General features: G+C 43.0%; 1 protein-coding gene and 1 long non-coding RNA gene across 2 annotated transcripts; one reads left to right on the top strand and one right to left on the bottom strand.

Moving 5' to 3' along the window:
* Positions 1-990: 990 nt before the first annotated feature.
* Positions 991-2,589, top strand: LOC146429670 (uncharacterized). Its single transcript, XR_014855647.1, has 3 exons — positions 991-1,483; positions 1,579-1,727; positions 2,490-2,589. It is a non-coding gene; the product is annotated as an uncharacterized LOC146429670 (long non-coding RNA).
* Positions 1,738-25,364, bottom strand: LOC146429671 (myosin-4-like). Its single transcript, XM_085077956.1, has 27 exons — positions 25,245-25,364; positions 24,995-25,165; positions 24,359-24,656; positions 23,718-23,800; positions 23,096-23,183; positions 20,936-21,053; positions 19,438-19,561; positions 18,458-18,594; positions 16,892-17,147; positions 15,305-15,547; positions 13,508-13,684; positions 12,750-12,895; positions 12,572-12,662; positions 11,418-11,807; positions 11,199-11,325; positions 10,662-10,780; positions 9,868-10,064; positions 9,205-9,388; positions 8,186-8,351; positions 7,462-7,586; positions 5,725-6,033; positions 5,422-5,625; positions 5,202-5,327; positions 3,915-4,085; positions 2,624-2,728; positions 2,445-2,540; positions 1,738-2,013 (listed from the first exon to the last, which is right to left on the bottom strand). Exons 1-27 carry the CDS (start codon positions 25,347-25,349, stop codon positions 1,753-1,755), a joined length of 4,617 nt encoding a protein of 1,538 aa, XP_084934082.1. The 5' UTR covers positions 25,350-25,364; the 3' UTR covers positions 1,738-1,752.
* Between the last annotated feature and the right edge of the window lie 1,677 nt (positions 25,365-27,041).

Below are 27,041 nucleotides of genomic sequence, written 5' to 3' on the forward strand. Positions count from 1 at the left end.
GGCCAGTCAGGAGGCATGAGTAACAGCCAGCAGTGATGACAGGGTATAAAACACAGGATGAAGATGATAGAAACCTAAATGGCAAACAACGTATGGGAGCAATTTAAGCAGATGAATGCACAGAAGAGGAGAAAGGAATGACATGGGTGGAAGGGCCACTGAGTGTTGAATGTGCATGAGAGGAGGCAGGAGCCTTGGCTGGGGTGACCAGCAGCTGTGGGGTGATGGCACGGATGCCTGGAGACACAACTGGGACTGAGGAGAGCAGCCAGAGCCACTGGCTGTCACTTGGGCCACCTGGTTGAGCACAGCCACCCAGCACAGCCCAGCACGGGCACGGCCCAGGAGCCAGCAGTAGCTGTGCCTTGGCACTCTGGCCAGCAGCAGGGAGGATCCGGTGTGGGATCGCCTGTCTCAGTGCAGGAGTGTTCCGGAGACACCACACTGAGCCCCCGGAGCTGACAGTGTGCTCCGAACACTGTGTCCTCGCCCGACAATAAGGAGAGCTCAGCAAAGGCCTCTGTGGGGCACACCACATCCCCCACACCCTGCATCCAGCACACCCTGTACCCCGCACTCCCTGTACCCCCTGTACCCCCTGCGCCCCCCGCACACACCACACCCCGCACCCTGCATCCCGCACACCCTGTACCCCCTGCACCCCACACACTGCTCCCGCACCCCCTGCACCCCGCACACCCCTCCCGCATTCCCCGCTCCCGCACCCCCGCACTCTCCTCCCCGCATTCCCCCTCACGCCGCCCCCGCCATCTCGGGCCGGCGGTGCCACAGCGCCCCCTAGCGCCGCACCTGAGCAGCTCGGCTGGCAGCGCTCGCGCCGCGTCCCGTGAGGCACTGCGGCCTGCCGCGCGCAGAGAGGCGGCGGGGAGGCGGGAGAGAGTGAGTGGCTGAGGGACCGAGAGAGCGGCACGGGCAGACTGAGGGACTGGGAGAATGGCACGGACACACAGACACGGACACGGACACGGACACGGACAGACTGAGGGACCGAGAGACCAGCACGGACTCACGGACATGGACACGGACAGACTGAGGGACTGGCACGGACAGACGGACACGGACAGACAGGCAGAGAGAATGGCACGGACGCACGGAGACGGACAGACAGAGACACGGACACACAGACACGGACAGACTGAGAGAGACAGGAACACACAGGGACGGACAGACACGGAGGCAGAAACACACCTACAGACACGGACAGACACACAGACACAAACACTTGTCAATTTCATAGTGAATCAAGAATCCATATAGTCACTAAAGCATTACCCAGGTTTATTTTATATATATATGTCTATATATATAGATATATATATATATAATAAAATTTATCACAGCTTCACCTCAAGGTTGGCTAAATATATCAGTCACACACACACCCCGGGTTACTTCAAAAAAGTGATGAATATCTGCTGGATACACAGAAGTCTCTATCAGGAGGGAGCCTCCTGCAGCTCTGGTCAGGAACCTCATTTCTCTGATTTCTAAATACAGAAAAAGGAAGATAATGTAGAGGATATTGGAGCAACTGAGTTATTTGTGGTCTTGTTTCAGGTCTGTGGCTATTGCAAATGTTCTGCCATTTTACAATGAGTAAGTACTATCTCCCAATTGCGCTGAAAGACCTGGATTCTTACAGTTGGTCATATTTGGTCTGACTCGTGTGAGGCACCAAGAAGACTTTGAAAAGGCCCTGGTTTTGAGTAAGTGACCATTTCTAGCCTGCCTTTATGAGGCAACTCCAGTGAAGGAGTGGGAGGAATGCAGCTGTAGTGATATTCTGGGTGTTTGGGAAGTGATCTTTGTGACACTGGCTGCAGAGGAATGGTCCCTCTTTGCAGCCCTCTGACTCACCTGGCCTTCAATATCACGACTTTTGGCTCTCAGCTTGTTAACCTGACCTTCAGCAATATCAGCTCGTTCTTTTGCCTCTTCCAGCTCGTGCTGGGCCTTGCGGCATCTCGAGAGATTCATGTTTGCCTGTTCCTCCTGAAAGTCAGACAGCATTGTCACTGACATGGGCACAAATGAAATTGCCCTGTCACCACTGACACCTGTGGCTGTGCCACAGTAATGTCACATGTTGGTCTCACAGGTACATCCCTGCATTGTCAGTACTCTGCATTTATATCTAGTACTATCCACAGCATGACCACTCAGGGGACAGAACAGTTAGCTCACTCAGTTCCAGATGGGAAAATTGGCTTGTGTGGCTCCAAAAATGCAACAGGATAAATACAGAATAAATACAGCTATGCCTGCTCTGTTGTGAGCCATAGGTCTTTTTAAGGTAAAGAATAATCAAAGGCAGCAGCCACAGCTGCCTTCTCAAACTCAGTATTCAATTGTTTTAATGTTCTAGGGAGCCCACCTTTCAGAAATGTCTACCCAGGCCCCATTGAAAAGAGTCCTCCACTCACAGCTTCCTCAGCCTGTTTCTTGTAAGCTTTCACTTTTAATTGCAGCTTGTCCACCAAGTCCTGGAGCCGAAGAATATTTTTCTTATCTTCTTCAGACTGTAGGAAGTGAAAATCAAATTAGTCTTGGAATTTTGATGAACTGAGGTGATCCACATAAGAGGGCAGAGGATTTGCAATACCTGGTAAGTGAGCTCCTTCAGCCTTCGTTCATACTTGCGAGCTCCTTTCAGGGATTCTATTCCTCGTTTCTGCTCAGAGTGAAGCTCATTTTCTAGCTCATTAATCTGAAACACAGAATCGTGGTGAAGATGGCAAGCTGCCCAGAGTTGCTGCTGATCCTGCTGCAGGGTTCTGTGGACTCAGGCTGCAGAGATAGTGGCAGAGCAGAGTAGCTTCCTGCAGCTCCTTCTTGGGTCTAGACAAGATAAAATATACTCACCATGTTATGTTAGTAGGGACATGGTTTGTGAATCCATAGTTGTTTAGAAAAGGGACTTAGCTGTGCATACCTAGAGCATTTATAGTCAAAATTAGGCTTCAATCTGTCAGAGAACAGGAAATTGAAACAGAGAAGGGAGGATTCTGTGAATGTTCACCAGGCAAATGGGGAAAATCTGTTCACTTTTTATCTTTCATTTGTTATCCTTGGGAGTGGCAGCAGCATATACTATTTAGGGACAGCATGGAAACCTGGCTGCTGTCTATTCCCTTTCTACCTGTCCAACTTCCACAGGCAATAAATTAAAGGTGTAAGGTGACTTATCTATCCCTGTGCCCTTAAGTATATCTTTAAACCCGCTGATTTCTCCTCCCTTTTTGAACCTTTTACCAGCTGCCTCTACAGCCTTCCATAACAGCAGATTTCAGAATTTCACTGCCCACTCTGTAAAGTATTTATTTCTATTTATTTTAAACGTGAAGATGTGCTGGTGTCTCCAAATGGCAGAGTCCTAGTCTGGTTTGTCAATATTCATAAAGCTTCATCTCGCAGATCCTTCTTGAGCTGCAGAGACCAGAACTGCATGTGGTTTATTTATTATAGTGGCAAGAATGTTGCCATACAACTCTGTCTTGTTCTCAGTGACTTTCCTAATGAAGCCAATGTTTTTTCTGTTTCAGGTTTTTGCTGATGTTGCACATTTAACAGCTTCTGAAGTCTGTCCATTACCAGTTCCAAGTTCATCCCCAAGTAAATAAGTTTCAAATTATTTTTCCCTAGACAAGATTACCATCTATGTCTTCCTGATGTCCATCTGCCCCCATTTTTTCCCACTCAGTTTTTTTGAGGTCATTCTCAAGGTCATCACCCACAGTGCAATGTTTGGCCACTCAGCATAGCTCTCATCAAATGTGCTGGGAGGAGTACCTGGGGCTCTCCCTGTTTGCACCCTCCCAAGAGGTTTCAGCAACCAAGGGCCCAGTCAGAAAGTTCACCTTAGTCTACCCAGTCTAACCCAGTCTTCACCATACCCTGGCCTCCAGCTTCTGCAGTTGTTTCTTCCCTCCCTTCAGTGCCAGCTGCTCAGCCTCATCCAGACGAAGCTGCAGGTCCTTCACTGTTTGTTCCAGGTTCTTCTTCATCCTCTCCAGGTGGGCACTGGTGTCCTGCTCCTTCTTCAGCTCTTCTGCCATCATGGCTGCCTGGTTGTAGTGCACATTTATGTTACAAATATGTCTCCCCATCCCAGCAGTTCTGTGTGCCTGGGAGCAATGCCCAGCTTCCTATTGGTGTGTCAGTGCCCATGGCTGTGCTAAGGCTCTGTCATACAAAGAGGATCACTCTTTCTCAAAGTCTGTATTTCTAAAACTGCTCCACCTTAGAAAACAGACAGGGTTAATATAAAGAAAAAAATAATTAAGATGTGCAAATGTCTTGTTACCAAAGTCCTATTTTTTAAGTCAGTCAAAATTGAAGTATCATCTTGAAATATAATTAACTAGCACTCTGCATCTCTGGGCTTCCCAAGTGATTTTGAGTATCTGGCTATTTGGTGCCTAAATCTGCCAAACAGTCAGACATTGGCCATTTTTGCCAATGAGGTGACCCTGAGTACCTCAAACTGCACTGAAAAGCTTATTCCTGCTGAGATCCTCAGAACCTGGGACAGACAGCTTTCAGCAATGTACTGGAGCAGAGAGGTCAGGGAGCCTGCAGTACTGCTGCTGGTGGGCAATCAGGACTAAACACTGGTGCACTAGGACTTGATGCAATAGTGACACCATTTTTTGTTTAATTTTCCTGTACCTTTCCTAGATGGTCCTAGCTATTGTTACTTCTGATAATGTGGAACCTGTAGCCTTATTTAAATGAAACATTTATATTCTCTCTTTTTATTTCTTACATATCTAGCATTGTATAGAATTGTACATGATTTTAGTCTTAATTTCTGGTTTTCTGTGCTGTGTCTAGACAGGCCTTTGTTTCAAACTACTCTTTTTCTATTACAATTTTTCTGCCATCTGTTCTATCCTGTCTTTTACAATTACTCTGGAAGCAAAAGTGAATGGGTATGGAGAAGGGGAAGGAGAATGCCTTTTCAGTACAGACTGCTGGCAGGACATGAGGACCCTTTCTGAAGGGGTCTTCTGTGACAAGCAGTAGGGCATTGGCTGCATGAGGCCCACGTGGAAGGGACTGTGTGTTACAGACATTTTCTGTTGAAGAATTGATTCTCCTCCATCTGATTGCTGCCCTTCTAGAGTGTAAAAGTGACTGTGGTAGTACAAAATGGAAGGGAGGCAAGCAAGAGGACTCACATCTGTGATTGCTTTCTTCGCTTTCTCCTCTGCATTTCTGGCTTCCTGAATGCTGTCTTCAACTTCAGTCTGTAAATGAGTAATGTCCACTTCCAGTCTCTTCTTGGTGTTGAGCAGGCTTGTGTTCTGTTGGGACAGTCAGAAGACAGATCATTGCCACCCCATTTGTGCCACTTCCACATGCCTGTAGTAATCTCCTTTTCCAGGAGATGCCAAATACCTGTGAGTGGAGCAGCTGCACTCTCTCACTGGCATCTGTCAGCTCCTGCTCAGAAACCTTCCGGGCTCTCTCGGTCTGCTCCATGGCAGCTCGCATCTCCTCCATTTCCGTTGTCATCAGGCTGTTCCTACGCTCTACTATAGCAAGCTGCTCTTTCAGGTCATCATTCTCTCTCAAAGCATCATCTAAATGGAGCTGGGAATCCTTAAAAGGTGAAAGCACCATGAGAGCCAGAAGCAAGCAGAGAGAATGGCAAAGACCTGTGAGACAGTAGGCTTGTCCTAAGTAAGTAACCCAACTTACCTTGAGTTGCCCTTGCACAGCTTTAAGGTGCTTCTGTGTCTCTGCTACCTGACAGTTGGCATGGCTCAGCTGTATTTCCATGTCATTCAGATCTCCTTCCATCTTCTTTTTCAGCCTCAAAGCATCATTTCTGCTTCTGATCTCAGCATCCAGCATGGTCTGCATAGACTCTAATACCCGCTGGTGGTTCCTCTTCAGCTGTTGAATTTCCTCATCTTTCTCTGCAGTCCTTCTGTCAACATCTGACTTCACCTGGTTCAGTTCCAGCTGAACACGTAAGATTTTTCCCTCTTCATGCTCTAAAGAGCCCTGTCAGGGTTGAAATATTATAATTTGCCTCTGCAGTGTCCGTTGCTGGGAAATGCCCATGCAGAAATGTCCCCCTTTTCAGCTGGCAGGGCAGGTGTATTTGCTTCACCGTGGACCTTTAGAGAAGACCAAGCACTGAAAAAGCTGACTGCCATTCCATACACTGTGTACCCCAGCTGGATATTAAATAGTAATTTAGGAATAATATTCCTTACGAAAATGCCTCAAATACCACAGGGTTTGGGCACTGTAGGCTGTGTTGGCACTGCAGAGATAACAGATCATGTAGAAATGTAAAATGGTACAGCCAAGCCTCCTGCTCAGAAGCAGCTTGCCTTCTCTTGCATCTTCTTGCTGAATTCTGCTTTGTCCCACCCCAGTGACTGTGTGGGCAAGTTGCCCTTTCACACAACCTTTCCCTCTGGTACTCATCTCATTCTCTCTGGTGTCACCCAGCTTCAGTTGTCGTGGCAGTTAAAAGCCTGAAGCTGGGTCTTTACACCCAGTGGATGGAAATAGGCACATGCAGAGAATAAAACATGTATGCTCATGCACATGGTGTTTGAGGTATGCTCTAGGTATATCATGGGCAGCTCATGAAGTGCTCTCAAAGGCATTTTGTGGAGAACCAGATGTAGTTATACAGAAGTAATAAAATCTTTTTCAAGAGAGAGTCAGGGAAGATAGGGAACAGAAGGCAGAACCCAGACAAGAAGGAACTGAGGGAGCTACAATCTGGCACGGATTGGAAAAAAAAGTAAGATTTAAAAGAATGGAGAGCTGAGGGATAGCCAAAAAGAGTAAGGAAGACAGAAATAATGGAATTATGAGACTCAGTATGCAGCCTGTGCCAGCAATACATGACAGTGCAACAGTGTAGTCTGAGATTCAGCAGATCCCCAGCAACCTCTTCATGTTCATCAGGACCTGTGTCCTGTGCCTCCTCTTCGAACATGTTACTGACTCCTGTTCATTCAAAGTGGTGGAACTGAAGAAATAATGCCTTAATTCTGAATAATTCTTAATGCTGAAGCATTCAGCTTGCTTTGAACAGGAGGTGACATTGAGAAAACTTTTAAGTATGGATTTGACCTCTGGAAACATCCTTGAATAATTTGACTAGAAAACAAAACTGTCAAAGTTTTAAAACATTTGTGACTTTTCTTCAGCCTTCCATGGGAGCAAATTCAAACAGATGGTGCAAAACGAGCTCAATTTTAGACTGGGACTGAGGTTTTATTATGCATGATAGCGTAGCAAGGAATGCCATTGGTATAGGAGAGGAGCAGTCCCTGTGCTTTTTGGTGTGTCTGTGCTGTCTTACTGACCTCTGGAACAGTTTAGGACAAGCAGGAATATAAAATATATACAGAAATTTTCTCTGTTCTTGATTTCTCTAAAAACAAGCCCATTATTGAGGACACTTGCCTCTGCTTCTTCTAATGCTGCTTGTAGGTCACACTTTTCTTGCTCAATTTGCTTCTTTGCTTTCTCCAGCCCATGGTTTGCTTTTCCAGACTCAGCAATCTGTTCAGTCAGATCAGAAATTTCCTCTGCAACCAGAAAACACAATACTCAGCTCCTCATAGATAGTGTGATCAGTGGCACCTGCAATTGCTCTTTGGCAATGGAAGTGACAGAAGAGAGTCTGATGTAATGGGATGTAACCATGAGAAGAAATAATATGTCTTGTCTTGTGTGCTAATTATTTCTGATAATCTGCACATGCCAGTTGAGCGTGCAATTTGAAAATGAGAGGGACCAACTGGAGTGAGCTCCAAAATTAATGTCAGCTTCCTCTGGGCAGTGAAATTGCATCTCCAGAGACAGTGTTTGATTGATCTCTTTTTCCGTAGATAAACCTCAATGATCATTTCGTTCACAAAAAGAATTTGAGTTGTACTTCCTTTATATAATTAGTTTGCTTATTAAATGCCAATCCATTGTGCCACAGCTGCATGATCCTCCAATAATCAGGAGACAGACAACAGCCCTCCAGATTTTTTCTAGTGGCAGTGACTGAAGTAATCTGAAAAAACTGAGTATCATCATAATTTCTGTGATACCAGAATTCCAGAGCTCTGGTAGCCCAGAAATGTGGAAGCATCTAAGGGCTCATGGTGAATCTAAGCTGGCAGACACATGAACTTACGCTGGAGGTTCTTGTTCTCCCGTCTGACAGTCTCAGCCTGGTCAAGGATTTCTTCATAAGCATTCTTCATCCGGAAGATCTCAGTGCTGAGAGAACGAGACTCCTTCTGGGCAGCCTCCAGCTCAGTCTGACTCTCCTGGTACTTCTGCTTCCATTCAGCCATGACCTGGGGTGGCAGAAGAGGAACGACCCATTCTGAAACACTCCTGTCTCTGCACCTTTATGTGACAAGAACCCAAGAGGCTTGGTCTATCTTAACAGTCTTTTGCTTGGGACTGTTCTCTGCCTGTGACAATCAACTCCATGTGATGCATACTCTGGTTGTTTTACTGGAATCTACTTAAATTTGCCTCTTCGCCAACACTAGTGCATGCCCCAAGCTGTCAGGCAGGAGTTTGGTTTGTCAGCAGCCCAGACATAATGGGGTTGGTCTGAATAAGGGTGTGTGAGACTTCATAGTGTTGCAGAAGGCAGTGGTCCTGGACTAAACCCACAAGAAGGGTCATACTCTACCAATTCTCTTCTGAGTTGAAACCACAGACCTTTAAGGCATCCTTTTTCAGCACAGTCTTTTCACTCACACAAGGGTGGGCCAAGACACAGGGCTGTGTGACATCACTTGGCCTAATCGTTCAGATTCTTTTAAATGTTAGTAAGGGCAGTGGAGGCTGGAACATGAGTCAGAGGCTCAGACTAACTCAAAGGTTAGGCTAACAGACTAGCACCAGGGCTTGTTAGCTTGCATGTGAGTACTCACTCAGTCTGTTTGACCAGTCTCCCTGGTGAAGACTTGATGCTTTTTAAAACTATCAGAAGGCTACTTTATTATTTGCTGGGGTTCCTTACAGAGTGGCTTTATCTTTACCATATGTCCCATTATGGGGTCCTTACCATAACTTTGCTTTGGGTAAGAGGCAATGTATTTTACTGTGAGTGCAGAACTTTGATAATTTCAGGATTTGTCGTGTCCTATCAAATACATAATGATATTTAAATCTGGCATGGTCTTTTGAACAAACCTTGTCAAAATTCCTCTGCTTTTTATCAAATGCTGCACAGACTGCATTTGACCTCTCCAGGTCAATCATGAGGTCATCCACTTCCCCCTGCAGCTTCTGCTTTGTCTTCTCCAGTGAAGCACACTTTGCATTGACAGCCTCAATCTGCTCCTCTGATTCCTGCAGACGCTGGGCCAGCTTCTTCCTGCAGGATGAGATGTTCAGCACTGAGAAAAGGAAAATTCTGACTTTCTCAGAAAATGGACATGAAAGGAGTTTGGAATGGGAAAGATGGGAAGAGAGAGCAATATATAATGCTGTGGTGCCAGGAGCCTGGGGTGGCATAGCACTCCAAAGTGGTGCCTAGAATGGGAGAATACATGCCCAAGTATGTACTGTACCTGCGTGGAAAGGGCCCAGAAACATACTTTCAATACTGACAGTGTAAAGAATGTGCTTTTCAACTTCTATGATTAACTGAATGCACTGGAATTCTCCTTTATTTAGACACCTCTACCCCTACTCCTCCTTTAACTATCTACTCACTCCCCTTTTCACTTCTAATACATTACAAAGCACACTGCTCTGCATATTCCCCCTACAAACATATTCTGGTTTCCTTTAGTTCTTCACTCATTATGCTTAAATATCTTTCTACTTGCTCCAAGCCATCTCTGCACGTACTTGGCCTCCTCGAGCTCCTCCGTGCGCTGAATCGCGTCCGTCTCGTATTTGGTTCTCCACTGGGCCACTTCACTGTTGGCCTTGGACAGAGCTCGCTGCAGCTCCCCCTTGGCCTCCTGCTCCTCCTCATATTGTTCCCGGAGCAAGTCACAGTCGTGGCGAGCAGACTGCAGGGCGTGGGCCAGGGCGTTCTTGGCCTTGGTAGTTAAAATTATACAAATTGTCACAACACTAACAATTTGTGACCGGATATTTTTCCTGTAGTTTGATAAAATATTCCTATCTCCCTGTCCATGCGCTACAGTTGCTAGAAAAATAGAAGGAGCAAAATGAATAACATTAGGAACTCTGTGTTTCAGACTTGGTGTTGTTAAACAAGGTCAGGTACTTGTCCATCTTATCTGAGATACCACCTCTCAAACACATCTGCAGCAAGCGTTTCAGGCAAAGGCAAAATATATCCACTGACAGACAAGGTGCAAACAGTCCTGCTCTATTTCCTTTTTTTGGCTGCTGCTGTTTGCTTTGCCTCAGGGATTTCCAGTAGCAGTACTAGGTATGGGCACAGAAGTGCTTTCATTCACTTCTCTCATGTTTTTGAACTTCAGAAGGCATGATGAGAAAGGCTTTAACTGTCTTGCTTATTTAATTTTTAATGTCACCTGTGTTGTATTCCAAGGCAAAGTTCAAAATTTTCAATGTTCTGATGTCTCTTCTCTGAGGAGAAATCAAACTTATTTTTTTAGTGCATTGATTTATTTTAAAATTTGTTTTTCCAAATGAAAGAAAATCACCTTATTTTCTTCCTCTAGTTGTCTCTTCAGCTCTTCAGTCTGCTGAGTGAAAGTATGTTTGCCTCGAGTTAACTGAGAAATCAAGGCCTCCTTCTCCTCCAGTTGCCGAGTAAGTTCACCTAATGAGAAAAAGTTGATTGTTTCAGACAGAGATATGGACATAAAACAAATGAATGAGAGCAGCTAGCCATGTGGAAAGTGATTACAAGATACAATGTGGTAAATTGAAGACAGAGTCATAATTGCATTCCCACCAATAGGAAAAGCTGTTGAAGAGAAATGCTGTGCTGGCATGAAAGAAAAGAATGAACTGACCACAAACTCACCATGTTCATTTTGACTGACAGTACTTACTCCTTCTGGTTTGATTTTATGTTTCCTTGGGTAGACTTTCTATGACTGCCACCAGGAGGAGATAATACATTCTGAGTTTTGTTCGGATCACCAAGTAATGAACATGTTACAAAATACACAGACATTCAGGCAGCATATATAAGTACTTGTCACTGGAGTATTACATTTCATCAAGGGACATACCATTCTCTGTCTGTAGACGTGTTTTCTGTGTGTTCAGATCATTAATTAGTCGCACATGTTCATCATCTTTGGTTCTGACTTCACTGAACTGGTCTTCAAGAGCTCGGCACATCTTTTCCAGATTGCTCTGTGAAGAGATAGAAAGCATATCCCTCAGCTCATCCAGTTGTTCACAAGAACAAAGTTAACAATGAGAAATACTTCTTCCTGTGCAGCAACCTTGGCTTTGGAGACAGACTCTATGTTGCTGGCCAAGTCATCAATCTCCATCTTCAGCTCACTCTTCTCCTTCTCCAGCTTCTGCTTCACACGCTGCAGATTGTCAATCTGCTCCCCCAGCTCAGCTGTGCTGTCCGCGTGCTTCTTGCGCAGGGCGGCAGCCGTGGCTTCATGCTGCAGCGTGGCCTCTTCGAGGTCACGGCGCATCTTCTGGAATTCTGCCTCTCGCTTCTTGTTCATCTCAATCTGAGCTGCTGTCGCCCCTCCTGCTTCTTCCAGGCGCTCGCTGATCTCCTCCAGCTCCCTTGTCAGGTCAACTCTCTGCTTTTCAGACTTTGCACGGATAGCACGTTCAGCCTCGATTTCTTCCTCCAGTTCCTCTATCCGAGCCTATGAGAGTTATTTGGTTAAAACAGGACTTTTGAGTGGACAGATCTAAAGTTATCACTAAGGAATAAAGCACAAACATTCACATCCATTAATATAAGCATAGAAAGAGAAGTACCACTAGAAATTTCACTCTATTGTATCCTAGGACAGGTAGTATTCATTTTTGGAGCAGAAGTGAATATAAAATCTGATACTTTACATTATAGCTCAGAATGGATTTATAATTTTGTGAAGGCTTTAGAACTGCACTTTTCTGAAGAAATAGAAGGAGTGTCAAAGGAATATGTAAAGGAATGTGAATTTCTTAGAAATTTCTCCAAAGTCAGGCCAAAACAAACCAGTGTCCTTTCTCCATCAGGAAACGGGATGGAAGGAACTTTGAGGTGAGCAATCATGGGATAACAGCTCTGAAGAGAGCTGTCTTCCTGGTTCTGCATTTGAAAGGTGATGTTTGTCTTGGTCATGACACATTATGTTACGTTCTGTTGTTTTCTTAGAAGCGATTCTTGGTGGCTGCACATCTGTGGCATTTTCAAAGCCTGCCACAATGTTCACCTAAGAAATTTCCTACGTAGTCATGTATGATTAGAGGCCAGATTTTCTGTAAAAGTGCACCGAGATGTGAACAGCACCCAGAGTCTCATAATAATGGTTTTATTCAGGTGGGGGAAAATATTTTTGTAGAATGGCCTAAGAATAAATATCAATTAATTCTAAGAAATTTGTGCTTGCTACTAAAGGTATTAATAACTCCTAGACTTTACCTGAATCTCCTTAATTTTCTTTTGCAGCTGAGAACTTTGAGCCTGCTCATCTTCAATTTTGCTTTGCAACTGGCTAATTTCAAAGTCCTTTCTGTTAAAGAACAAGAAAGCAAATTCAATATGGTCAAGATAAAACTTGAATTTCAGAATTTAGAGCATAATTCAGTCAGTATAATACTTTTTTAGTCTTTCATCCATTTGTTGCTTATCATTTTCCAGATCCATGATGGAATCCTGAGACATCTTCAGATCACCCTCCAGTTTTCTCTTTGCTCTCTCAAGGTCCATTCTCAGCTTCTTCTCTTGTTCCAGAGATGCTTCAAGCTAAAGCACATAAAACATACTTTGAAATACATAAATTATACTTTGAAAGTAACTATTCTTGATTTAAAAATCTAACGGAGCTGGAAATTGGTGAATAGAGAAAATAATCAGGTCATCTCCACTTGTGCTGTACTCTCACTGTGAGACCAGAGCTGCCATGGTGATTTAGTTTCAGACTAGTTTCAGACACTGAGTTGTCCACAGCTTTTTGAAAAAACAGAAATTAAAATTTTCCAGTAGCTGCAGTTTCTAGCATATAGAGTGCTATATATGCCATATATACATATGGACAAATTCCCAGTATTCATAACTTCCTGGATTATATGTACACACAAATAACTCTGCAGCAACCTTCAAGTTGTCACAGGTCTCCTGCTTCAGCTAATGGATTAAATGAGCTCACAAAAGTCTACTATGCTGAAATATCCAGTGATGAACATGAAAGATGTGCTGGATTCCACAATTCTCTGTCAATTAGCAATGATTTACTAGCTGAAATTATTAGAGCTGGCTTGTCTGCTTTAGGTGTTGCTTATAGTCCCAACTACAAATTTCTAGCCTACTGTAATCTGTCACAGTTTGTATATACACAACCCAAAAACTTTTACTTACATCATCTACTTGCTGTTCCAGTTTGCTCTTGGCTTTGTTGAGGGTGCTGACTTTGTCTTCCTCAACTTGCAAATCATCCAGTGTCTGCTGGTGGGCTTCCTGGAGGGCCTTTTTCTCCTTAGTGAGTTTAGAGATATTTTCATCCAGAGCTGCCATCTCTTCGGTAAGATTCTTTACCTGTCAGACAGCCAAGCATCCATTTCATGAGGGGATGCCTTGAGAAGAGGCAGGCTGAGAGCACAGTGAGTGCATCCTTGCAAAATCTTTCATGGATGTAGTCAAAATGCTCTCTTCAGCATTTTTATCTTGATTGTAATGAGGGCAGCAGCATATATCATGCCTGAGAATCTCATGTCTCTGGTCCTGAAATGCTAGGAATTCTTGCTTTAGTTGTTTTTGATCTCCAGCCCTATCCTACTAAATTTTGTAGTGAAAAGTGCTAGATCTTCACTTGTCTCTGCAAGTTTTTCCCACTGGGATTTACAAAAGCTCTCTGAGTTGCTCTTGCTCAAGGACTCTTTCCTGCATATGATATATTTGCCATGAAAAAAGCTACAAATTGTAAGCAAGTCAGGTTCTTTAAAAACATATGATCAAGTGCTATGCACAGCCAAAAATATGTTCAGTTTTCCATAAAAGTGAAAGAAACCATGATAACATGACAAACAACCTTATGCCCATGGAACAAATGATCACAAGTTTAGGGGAAGGGCTTTTGACTGGGCTGCCAGAAATACTGGCTCTGCTAGTTTTATCTTAAAAACTTATTCCTTTTACTCCAGTGGAGCATTGCACACCAGCAGTCTTATCAAATGCATCAGGCCTGTGCATTACCCTTCTTGATCCTTGCTTCCCATTTGTTGCATTTGAATGTGAAAACCTATAAGGAGAATCCACACTGCTAAGTGCTTTAGCTATATGGCCCTGATAGGACACTCCCCAATCCTAACACCCAGCACCAACTAGATTTTCTCTAAGCATTACTGTAGAAATGTCCAACATGTCTGTATTTGCAAACAGGATCTAGTATTGCTCTGAGTGTTGGCAGTGGAGGGAACTTCAAGGTTGTAGTTACAGCTCTGCCCTCATTGTTTCTACTGCAGGACTGAACATTGTCACCACAGACTTGGAATTTTGAATTCTAACATATGTATCTCAATTCTGTCTCTTCATATTGATAGTTAAGATGTATACCAAGAGACCTGTGCATTTCCTGGGAGATAAATGAGTTAGATATAACCTGATATAGACCCTCCTTGCTACACTGACAGTCTGAACCTTACAAGTCAGGAAGAACTCTCATTGTACATCAGGTCAATGGAAGGAAAAAATATCCACCCTAGCTGAGACTTGGGCTTCTTAAACACAAAAGAAGCATAAGAAAATATTTACATCTGAAAATCAGTTCTCAATGCATGTGAGAAAGGATCAGCATAGCTGTTCCATGCCGAATTACTCACAAACATCCTAGTCCTCTGTTATCTGCAGGACACACAAATGTGCTGATTACTTAAGACTACAAATAGCCAAATACGAAAATTCTCTATCAAGCACCATAACAAACTCTTAACTCTTTTTGAACTGTCATGAAAATACACTGTTCCAAAAAGGAAGTTAAAATTTTAACAGAAAAAATTCTGTCAGCTGATTGATTACATGAAAATACATCTCTCCTGTGCATTGGATACCTCTCACTTCTATTAAGAGCACTTATAAGTGACTACAGTTTTCCATAAAAAATCTTCCACAGTCTTCCCCACTGTCTGGGGAAGAATAATTCCCTGATTCCTCTGTCACCTTATTCTCTGTTGCATGCTTCTCCTTTTCCACTTTGGCCAGAGTCATTTCAAGATCATCAATATCTTTCTTCAGCTCCGAGCATTCATCTTCAAGTTTCCTCTTCTTTGCTGTCAATTCAGCATTTGTCTCTTCTTCATCCTCCAGTCTTTCATTTAGTTCTTTAATTTTAGCTTCTAGCTGGATTTTACTTTTAATGAGTCCTTCACATCTCTCTTCAGCATCAGCTAGATTTTCACTCTCCTGTGAGAACACATTGAAGAGGTATAATATTTATCATAAAAATGACAAAAGACAGTGTATGTTGTTCAAATACCACATCCAGAAAATTGATTGCACAATTACAGAATTTTCTATGCAAATCACAATAATGCATGTGATTCAATCACTAAGAAATTGGCCTGCATCCATGGCTGGGAAAGCAGACCATAATTCTGTGGCAGAGACACTTCCTTTTAGCTGGTCAGATGGTTTGAATACCATACCATGCAAGAGACTCACAGGATTTAATCATAAGAAGGAGATTGGAAGGAATCAGTGAGATAAATATGTGGGCAGCAAAATGGAATGCTGTCATCATGGAAGCAAGATCTTAGATGTAGATTTGTAAAGCATACAGCATTTCAAATCATCTTTCATAGGACATTGGGTGATTCTGTCTTTAATAAGCTCCTTCCGCTCTAATGACGCAGGTCAGACTGTCTCTCCCCAAACTGCTTTGCCCAGTTTATTCATGAGACTAGCCTTGTTCCCATCATTCTCTAATCTCTCTTGCAGCTGGGACAGGGTCAAGATCAACCTAAATTGTGCCTGCAGCTTTTACTATAGCTAACATTTTGTGACACATGATTAAAAGATAAAAGTTTGTCCAAATTATTGCTACTATGATGTATTCTAGGCAGAAACCCAGACGTATACGCTGTCTCCTAGAGCAACAGAGGTGATCAAGAGCATCCTCAGCAAGTTCACAGATGACACCAGGTTGAATGGGAGTGTTGATCTGCTGGAGAGCAGGAAGGCTCTGCAGAAGGATCTGGAAGGCTGGATCCATGGGCTGAGGCCAACGGTGTGAGGTTCAGCAAGGCCAAGTGCCCAGTTCTGCCTTTGGGTTACACCAATCTCCTGTAGCTCCAGGCTGGGCCAGAGTGGCTGAAAGCTGGAAAAGTCCCTGGGGGTGCTGGTGACAGAGGCTGGACATGATCCAAAGTTTACCCAGGTGAGCAGGGAGGCCAATGGCACCTGGATTGTGTCAGAAATATTGTGGCCACAGGACCAGGGCAATGCCTGTTCCCTGTGCTGGCACTTCAGAGTGTCCTCAAATCCTGGGGTCATGTTTGGGCCCCTCACTCCAAGACAGACATTGAGGGGCTGGAGCACCAGGACTGATTGCCATTGGAACTTCCTGTATTCCTTCTGGTGTTAATGTTTGGTATAAGCTTTTCACTTTAGGTGTGACAAAACCAGATACAAAGCAGTGGAGGCTTTGTCCCCATTACATGCCTGTTTGTAGGTGACAGTGGAAAAGAGGAGGAAAAGAGCAGCAGAGTAAGAGGAAGTGGGGTGAATCTGAAAAATGAGGTTACTCACAGACTGAACCTGAAGCTGCAGATCATTTTTCTCTTGCAACAGGGTCACCATTTTCTCCTCCAGCTCCTTCCTCTTTGCCTCGGACTTCGCAAGCTCTTCCTTGGTTTTCTCAAATTCTTCCTTCATGTTGGCCATTTCCTTCTCAGACTCTGCACTCTTCAACAAGGGTTTGATCTTGAAGTACAGTTTCATCCAGGGCCAGTGTTTGACATTCATGAATGCACGAATGTTGTACTGGATGATATAAATAGATTCTCTGAAAACACATGAAACTGGTTTATGAGGGTGGTGAGACTTGAGCTGGAAACATACTCTGATTATTTGACACACAGCGTCAGCATTTACCCCAATAACTTTTGCATGGAACTGTTTTTCCTCACCTCCCTTGCTTTTATTAAAGAGTAATTTCGAGGCCCTTACTGGAGAATGGCTGGTTCAGTAACTTGGATAATATCTATTGTCCGAATATATGAGGAAGAAATACTACAAAACAGACATACATCTCTGGAATACTGGCTGGGAATCTCTGAGACTTTCCTCAGTCTCAAGAAAAATGCAAATGCTCAGGTAGATACCAGAGTGAAAACTGACATCCTTGAAGTACTGCTGCTGAGATTACAAACCTGGCAGTTCCTGTCAATTGTGAAAACAGCAGCTTGATGCATTTTGGGTCACTCAAAATAGCAAATACTATATTAGAAATTATTAAGACAGAAACTGAAAAAAAATGGAAACATTTTTTTGGTATTGAATGGAAAAGGATATTGTTAATGCCCATAGTTCAAAGAGAGATTAGACAATTTCTTGCAGAGAAATCCAGCAAGGGTTATTTAATTCTTAGAAACTATGCCTGTCTCAGGAAACACCTGAGCTAAATATATGCAGAGTATTACAAATAAAAATAATTTTTGGTAGAGTGTCCTGTACATTTATGCAAGCCTTGCTTGCCCTAAAACTTTCACTTGCCAACAACATTCAAAAAAGTTTGCTGGACTTGTCCCGTACTGTCACTCCTGAACTCTAAATTTTGCATGATTCATCCCATCTCAAAGGGGATGCATGAAAAGCTGAAGAGGATGTGGAATAGTTAAAAGTATGGAATACTTCTCTGTACAAGCTAGGATTGTTCATCTTAGATGATGGAGCCAGGAAAGGAAATTAAAGAAGGGGAGAGCAGAGACTGATTATATGTCATTCCTTACAAAATCAATGTGATCCAATTAAATGATGAGACAGCATGTTCAAAACAGACAAACCTTAGACCTTGTTAGTTGGCTGTCTCTGTCACAGGATTCTTTAAAGGTTGAAAACAGTAAATGCACTCCTGGAGAAAAGGTTCCTTGTTAAATACTAAGTATAATGGTCCAGCTGCATGGTCCCACTGCTAAACAGCCACTGCCAGAATTTGTGAGACTGTCAGGAGGAAGGTGATTGTTTGTACTTTCTCTGTTCCCCAATGACTTTCTAAGGTTCTTTCCCAAGGACAGCTTTTTACCTGAGACAATACACTACTATGATGGATGTTTGGTCTGTCCCAATACAATTGCTGGTATTTTCTTATATTACCTTCTTGCATTCATCTTTTTAAACTCAATTCTCATGAGGTACCCTCTGCACATAGCTTGTGTATGAGTGATGAGGCTCACAAGCTTCTCATCTCTCATCTCTTCCAGGAGTCCCAGGAGACCTGCCTTGAAGAATACCTAGAACGTAAAAGAGGGTCAAACAGTTGGAGGCTTAGGCAGATACACAGCCGTTGACAGCTGGTGCAGTGTAGTACAAGGTAGTTTAGGAAAAATGCCTGCAGAAGAAAGGTTTAAAAGCTAGAGAAATTTTCTGTCAGTATTTAAATCCTCAGTGTTTCTCTGATTCATGACAAGTCACTCAGTGTATGAGCTAATAATATTATTGTAGTGTTATTTGATGTCTGCTCCAGTGTAGTTTATTGAAGATTTAGCTCATCCCTGGAAGTGTCCAAGGCAGATTGGACAGGGCTTGGAGCAACCTGGTCTAATGGAAAGTGTCCCTGCCCATGGCAGAGTGGTTGGAACCAGGTTATCTTTAAGGTCCCTTCCAACCCAAACCATTCTGTGATTCTGTGATTCTATGTCTGTTCAATAATGTAGGCAGTTGGTTTGTGTCCAGAGATAGCACTGACCGGGTTGTGCTGACCAAATAATATTGTCTTACCTAGCACAGCTTTAGATGTGGAAGATAGACTTTCTGTGCTTAAACCCCCTGAATAGTACAACTATCCAAACTTGTCTGAGTTTGTCTAGCCTGCACTGATATAAATATGTTCAACTGGCTTGAGAAAGAAGTAGCAGAAAATCTAGTTGCAGCTGCACTGGGTCATTCTGGGAGTGTGGTGTTCTCAGGGCTGGCAGTGCTGCCCCTCACACAAGAACCACAAATTCTCTGTACTCCTTCTTGCTAGTGTTGTACTTTGTTTATAATCATCATGAAGGCTTATTTTGTAAGCAAGAAATACTTTCAACAAACAAAGTATTTTGCATAATTATATCTGCTGTTCACAAGGACTTTACCTTGGTGTGGCCAAATTTATATTGGTTGTGGTCAACATCAATGGAGGAAAGAAGCTTCTCTGAAGCCTTTTTGCTGTCAATGAATTGGCCTTCTGGAATGGCTGAGGCATTAAGGATCTTGTACCTGTGGTGAGACAGATTGCAAGAACTGGTTACAAAGAGGGTGAGGAAAATAGGATTCATTGCATATCATGAAATACATGAAAACTGATCTATCTGAATGCAGCTGAATATCTCATCTGAAATCTAGGCAATGGTGTCTGGTTGAACAGAACATGGTCAAAAAGGGACACATCTACTCTTTAGAGGAGTCTGTTGGTTGTGTAACAACACAGTATGCTGTTACATACAAAACTGAGGCACACACTTCAAGAGTGTCTGCAGGTCCAGGAATTAGGAAGAACAAAGAACATGTCAACCTCTTCTCAACTTGTTTCATTGATCAGAGGGATGCCACTCAAATTAGAGTTGGAGATTAATTAAAACTACTGACAAAACCCAGCTATATTCCAAAGGGAATGCAGATCCTGCACAGCTCAGTCTCTACAAGTTGTACCACTGAATCCTTGAGTGGATTGAAAATGACATGCTATCAATGTCATTGATAGCTAAGTGCTAACAGCAGTCTTAGCATTTTGCAAGGCAGCTAAATGATTACGTTAATCCTGTGTCATGGACAGGACCATCTAAACCTTCCAAAGAGGTTTCTTCAGAGACATCAATATGGATGTGTGACTGTACACTGGAGCACTCCTTAAGCCTACCTTGAAAAAGACTGTATAAGATCGCCACAGTGATAATAGTGCAGTGAGTTTATTCTCTATTTTTTGCTTCCATTATCATTCCTAAAGCACTTCGTGGCTCTGGACCATGGCCATTATGGATGGATTCCTTCATGTATCACTTCAAATTACAATTTGACAATTGAGACTGGCTAATCCCTTACTGAACATCTGGTTGCAGGACATTTTCAGAGGGATCTTTTCACACCAGTGCAGCATGGAAGATGCTACATTTAACTATAAGAGTAGACAGTTATAACTGAGCACTCTGTAGCAACTGAGCCCACATGAACCAGTTTAGTTTTCTCCATTTTAAAGATGAAGAAAACAAGGCACATGATGCAGGCCAGAGACAGAGCAGTGGCAAAGCACTGTGAGGAGACTCATGATTTTGTATCTGTACTCTGGAAGATGTCAAACAGTAGTCTATGATGGCACCTTATTCATTATACTGCAAATGTTTTGCATCCCATTGAATCATCAGGTATTAACTTCAGTTTAGAAATTCTGGTTCTGATGTATCGAGAAGTCTCTGGTCTGGTCACAGAGGGAAACACTGGAGTGACCTCAGACAGTATTAATGACTTGTTTCCCTCCAATGCTACTAATCTTGTCTGACTGAGAAAATGTCTCTCCTTGGTGTCACCAGACATGTCACCTGAGCTGTGTGTTTACTGAGGCCTTTTCTTAACAGACAGTAATAACTGGAGACCTACCGTTGCTTAAAGTCTGCATAAAGGATTCTGCTTGGAAATCCCTTCCTGCAAATTCGGATGCCTTCTAGAACCCCATTGCACCGCAGCTGATGCATCACCAGGTAATGGTCCATTGCACCTTAAACAAAATATATACATCATTATTCTCTTGTTATTCCAAGGGGTTTCATATGTATTAGCATTCCAGAATTATCTTTTCTTTTTTCTTTTTTCTTTTTTTTTTAAATTCAAGCAGCTCTTGATTAAAGATGCAGGAAGTGCAGACAGAACACGCCTTCAATTCATACAAGTTGTGGAGAGTTGCATCAGTGAGTTTGCAGTGAGAATGCAAGGGCTATTAGTGCTGGTGGAAAGTCATCAGGCTACATTTCTTAAAAAATGGCAGGATGGTGCTTTAGGGGACCAGCTGAAAAATCTTCAACAGCATCAGCCTTCTTATTGGATTTAGGCAAAGGTGGCACAGTGTACTGTAGTGCCATGCAGACAATACTCAGATTTTATAGCTAGATTCCCACACAGAAGTGGAGAAGCAGGTTACATAAAGCTTTAGTATTTCTGTGGAGGACTGTTGATTAAAAATGGAAGAATTAATTTCCTCATCCTAAAACGGCTTTTGGCTATAATAATATTTGAAAGTCTTATTTCCGAATACTACAAAGCACAATTGGCAGAATAAAACCCTTGGAATCACTTTGTTATGGAGAAATTCCCACCAGCGGCTAGAGACACTCATTAACATAGAATGACCCATGCCCTTACCTTTATCTTTCCAGTGTAATCAATAAAGGTTTACCCAAAGAAATTGTTAGAAAAGTCAATTGTAAGCAGCCTATAACCAGGTAAACATCAGAAGCTGTCCAATTTTCCTTTGCTCACTTTACCATCTCTAATTTGAATCGCACAGTACTACTTTTCTTTTAAAATGCAAAAGTCAAGATTCCCTCTGAATCACATTTGTCAAACAACCAACACAACAGTAAAATGACAGCCATATCTGGTAACATCAACCATTCAAACATGCTTTTCTATTTTAGTTGGTTTTTGTAACTGCTTCCTTGTGCGTTCTTGACTGTCAAGACCCCAGTAGGTTTCATCTTTCTTCATTTTTGGATGTGAAATGTGGACATTTCCATTTGGGCTTCATTTATAATCAGTAGATTGAAACAATTTCTTCTAGGATGTGATTCATCTCATCCTAAGGTAGTTGGATAAGGGGCCAGATTAATCATACCTTAAAATGCCAATTTATAAGGCCAACTTCTCTCAACTGAATAGGAAAGGAGTTCATATAAATAGCTGAAATGAGAATGTTACATATGTGCATTGCTTAAACCCTGCTTGTGGTCTTCAGGAATACACAGAGAGACATAAACTAGAAAGGCAAACATTCTGAAATTGGTCTTCTGTTTTCTGAGCAGATGCTAAGCTCCTCTTTCCTGGTACTCATGATGCATCCACTACATTCTATCAATATCTACCTTATCATTCTATCAGTATCAGGCCTCATACTTGTTAGACTCCTGCAACACAGCCTTGCAAACTCTTCCCAAGTACTTCAGTTTATTGACCACATGAAAATACTCCCAAATTTGACATCTCTCAGAGACTAAACTCTCTGTGGGAGTTTAATATTGAGTTAAAAAATAAATAAAAATAACTTTATATCAAAATGCTTTCCAAGTGCTAGCAGCACAAAGCAGCTTGTACAGGAAATTCTACAAATGGCATAATTTCTTTGACAGTTCTCCAGCTCAGTGAATCAGATCCTAACACTGAATAATTACAAACTGGTAAATGCTCTTGGGCTGAACCCGACAGCTCTGAATGATACCATGGTCCCTTAAACTAGGCATTTTTTAGGGATTTTCTAATGCTATTACCCACAACAGACAATTTTATCAGCTGTAATCAAACCCATCTTTATCACCTTCAGTTCTGTATACACATTAAGCAAAGATGGGTAACTGTTGTGGACCATGAAATGCTCACAATTTTTTGGTCACAGTAGACAGCACAAAGAAGTTCCCTTTGTTACTCTCTTGCAGGGCAACCCTCACAAGGGCTTCACATGCAGGGGGAACTATTTGGGAAGTTGGTGTGGAAGCTAAACAGGCCAATTCCTGTCAGTTCCATGTCTTCAGAATATAATGGTGGATTTACCAGGTGTCTTGGTCTCATTAGGAATCAGGCAACGCACAAAGTGAGGATGGGTGCTTCTCAGGTTAGTCATCAACTTGTTCAGGTTTTCCTGTGGTAGGACAAAACAAGGGTTTTAGCTTCAAGCTACAAAGCTTTTGCTTTCTTATTTAAATTTGGGGACTTATAGAATCACAGAATGGTTTGGCCTTTGAAGGTCATTGATCCCAGCACCCCTGTCGTAGGCAGGGACACCTTCCACTAGACCAGGTTGCTCCAAGCCCCATCCAACTTCACCTTGGACACTTCCAGGGATGGGGCAAACACACCTCTGGGCAAGCTGGACCAGGGCCTCACCACCATCAGAGTAAAAAATTTTTTTTCTTATATCCAATTTAAATTTACTTTCTTCCAGCTTAAAATCATTGCCTTTTGTCCTGTCACTACAGGACCTGGTAAAAAGTCTTTTCCTGTTTTTCTGATAAGCCCCCTTTTATATATTGAAAAAACAGAATAAGGTGTCCCTGGAATCTTCTCTTCCCCAGGCTGAGCAACCCCAACTCTCTCAGCTTTTTTATAGGATAAGTGTTCCAGCCCTCAGATCATTTTGTGGAAGCATGGCTCACATATAAAGATATTCACATACCCTGAACACAGCAGACACTGTCTGGAAAGAGCCTCCCTTCTTCTTAGCACCCTTCTTGCCTCCACCACCACCACCACTATCACCTTGGAAGAAGTAGATGGGAGGTGAACAGTTAGAATAAGCAGTACATTTTGTAGGCCTCATCTTCCTTTGTTTGGCCATGGGCCAATAAAATACTTCATTTTAAACACTGACACACTGCTCCATGAGAGTTTAGTGAACTGCTGCTAGGTAGTTGTTGATCAGTGTGGAGTATATTTGGTCTCAAATGCAAGACTTAGGTTGCATCACAGTGTTCATGGCTTTGCTGGCATAGAACAGTGTAGCCTGACGTAAGTTTCCTAACAGTGTACTCTGTGCTGTAGTCACATACTGCTTTCACTATTGCACAAAGTCCCATTTAAAAAAATTTAATTAGATGAAAGACCACAAGAATGTGACTCAGCACTGGGCATCCATTTATCAATGTAGGGAAGTCTTCTATAGAAAAATCTCCTAATCGAGTGTTTCAGGTGAAGAATACAGTTCTATTCTGAGTTATGTCAGGAAGCAAATTTTAGTCTCAGGAATACAAGTCCAACCAACTCAGTGATTTTTGCCTTATTGGTCATCATTGAAAAAGTGCTTACCTGTTTCTGCACCAGCGTAGTTAGAGAAAAGGAAGGACAGCAACTTCAAGGATGATTTCTGGTACAACCCCACAACAGTTTCATTCAGAGGGTCCTTGTTCTTGTCAAGCCAGCCAGAGATGTTGTAGTCCACTGTTCCAGCATAGTGCACCAGGGAGAAGTGAGCTTCAGCCTTGCCTTTGCCAGGTTTGGGCTTCTGGAAGCTGCTGGATTTTCCCAGGTGCTGATCATAGAGCTTGTTCTTGAAAGAGGTGTCAGTTGCCTTGGGGAACATGCACTCCTCTTCCAGGATGGAGAAGATGCCCATGGGCTGGGAGAAATATGAATACATAAAGAAAGTAAGTGATGGGGAGGGGAGCCATTACTGCAAGGAATAAGACTTGAAGTTCACCTTACTGTTAAAGGCAGTCATTAAAGTCATCAGTTTAACATTGTGTAGGCTTTCTCCCTTCCACCCCAGCCATATTGTTCAGGAAACCATTGTTTGTGCTGAGACAGCCTTTTCCAAAAGCTTTGGTTTTATAAACTGCCTATTTTGATGTGAGAAGGTAATTAAACAGTAATGCATCAATTTATCAAGAATGACTGAACTGAAATAAATGATCATAAAAGAAATGTGCTCTCCTAAAATGAAAAGATTTCTTCTACCTTCTCAATGAGCTCAATGCAGGCAGCCAGGTCCATGCCAAAGTCAATGAACTCCCATTCAATTCCCTCCTTCTTGTACTCCTCCTGCTCCAGCACGAACATGTGGTGGTTGAAGAACTGTTGCAGTTTCTCATTGGTGAAGTTGATGCACAGCTGCTCCAGGCTGTTGAACTACAAATTCAAAATACAAAAAAAATGCCAGTTAGTTTCAAGCAGTACTCGGTGGGCAAGCATACCTACAGTAACTCACATCAAAGATCTCAAAGCCAGCAATGTCCAGGACACCAATGAAATGCTGTCTGGGCTGCTTTGTATCCAGCTGTTGGTTGATGCGAACAACCATCCACAGGAACATCTTCTCATAGACTGATTTAGCCAATGCACCCACTGAATTGTACACCTGTAAGAAGCACAGCCAGGGCAGTAAAAAATGTTGAATCAGCTTTAAAGTTGAAAGAACTCTCTGAAGAAATTGAAAAGCTGATGAGCTGTTTATGTACCTGTTGGACATTTTGTCCTTTAGTTACATATTCATTCCCAACTTTCACCCGGGGATAGCATAAAGCCTTGAGCAAATCAGCAGAATTCAGACCCATCAGGTAGCCAGCTTTGTCAGCCACTAGGATCGGAGACAGCAAATGAGTTCAACAGAGACAAAGAAAGGTGTCCTGGTAACCTGGGATGTTTCTGTTACAAGGAGTGTACTTTTGGTGCAACTCAAATGCACCTGTTTTCAAGAGAAGCTCCTCTCCAGTCTCGTGGAGAATATTCACCCTGATCCAAAGGCACTATGTCAGCTACAGCATAATCCTGTGTCTGTGTCTGTCAGGCTGCAGCAATGCTTAAGTTTTAAGTCTTTCTGTTTCCTTGTAGAGCATAAATTAAGTCATTGACTTTGTGAAACTTGACACAATCTTAAAAAAAATTCGTTTCTGGAAAGGAAAATGATTTTCAAACTGTTGGCCACTTTATGGTGTGGGGCTGCTAGATCTCTCCTGGTGCAGTACAAAGCAAACTCTACAATCATCACTACCTTCTGTGCCATCAGGCTCTGCCTGCTCCTCCCGCTGCTTCTGCTTGAATTTCATGTTCCCGTAGTGCATGACAGCCCCTGTCAGCTTGTATATCCCCACCTTCTCTTCTGGGCTGAAGCCCAGGATGTCCACAGCACTCTGCAGAGGCAACAGGCAACAAAGGCTGAAGCACAGGGTGCCGGTGGGTTTCTGTCCCTGCCTGTGCTGAGTGTGTCCAGCACCATCCCAGTCCCGTGGCACTGGACAGCAGAGCCCAGTGCTGGGCCTGGCTGGCCAAGCCTCCCTGGCTGCAGGGCTGCTCTGCTCTACTCACATCTGTCGCCAGCAGCTCCTCACTGTCATCAATACTGGCAACTGTGACTTCTCCTTGGCTCACATAGAGGAAGTCATAGGGATTGGTGGAGATAAGGAGGAGATCTGCAAGTATGTGGGTCACCTTTAGTGGCACTGGGATAGGTCACAGTGGGAAGAGAAAGCACTCACTGAGCCAAGGCATTGCTGGCACTCACCAATGAGCTCCGGCTTCTTGTTGGACATTATCTGGTAAAAAATATGATAGCTTCTCTCACTAGACAGCTGAAAAGTGACTCTGGATTTCTCCAGGAGATCTAACCAAAAGAGAGGTGTTGTTAGTCTCCTGATAAATCTGGGGTGGTAAATGCAAAAATTCTGCTTGGACTGACTTGCTCCAACTCACATGTTTCAATATCTGCAGAGGCCAGCTTGCCAGTTGGTCCAAAGTGAATCCGGATGAATTTTCCCTATCAAGCAGTGCAGATCAAACGATTGGTTATGAGAATCATTGAATGAAACTTCCATTAAATGTCTTCATTCCAACAAATCTGAAATGAACTCACAAAGCGTGAGGAGTTGTCGTTCCTCACAGTCTTGGCATTGCCAAAAGCCTCCAGCAGTGGGTTGGCCTGGATGATTTGATCCTCCAGAGTTCCCTAGTTACAGAAGAAAATGCTTCTTATCAAACTTTACTACTTGGAAAATTACAAATATTGCAA

This window comes from Lichenostomus cassidix, chromosome 18 (assembly GCF_008360975.1).
Source record: "Lichenostomus cassidix isolate B80296 chromosome 18, HeHo_3.0, whole genome shotgun sequence".
Classification (NCBI taxonomy): Eukaryota; Metazoa; Chordata; class Aves; order Passeriformes; family Meliphagidae; genus Lichenostomus; species Lichenostomus cassidix.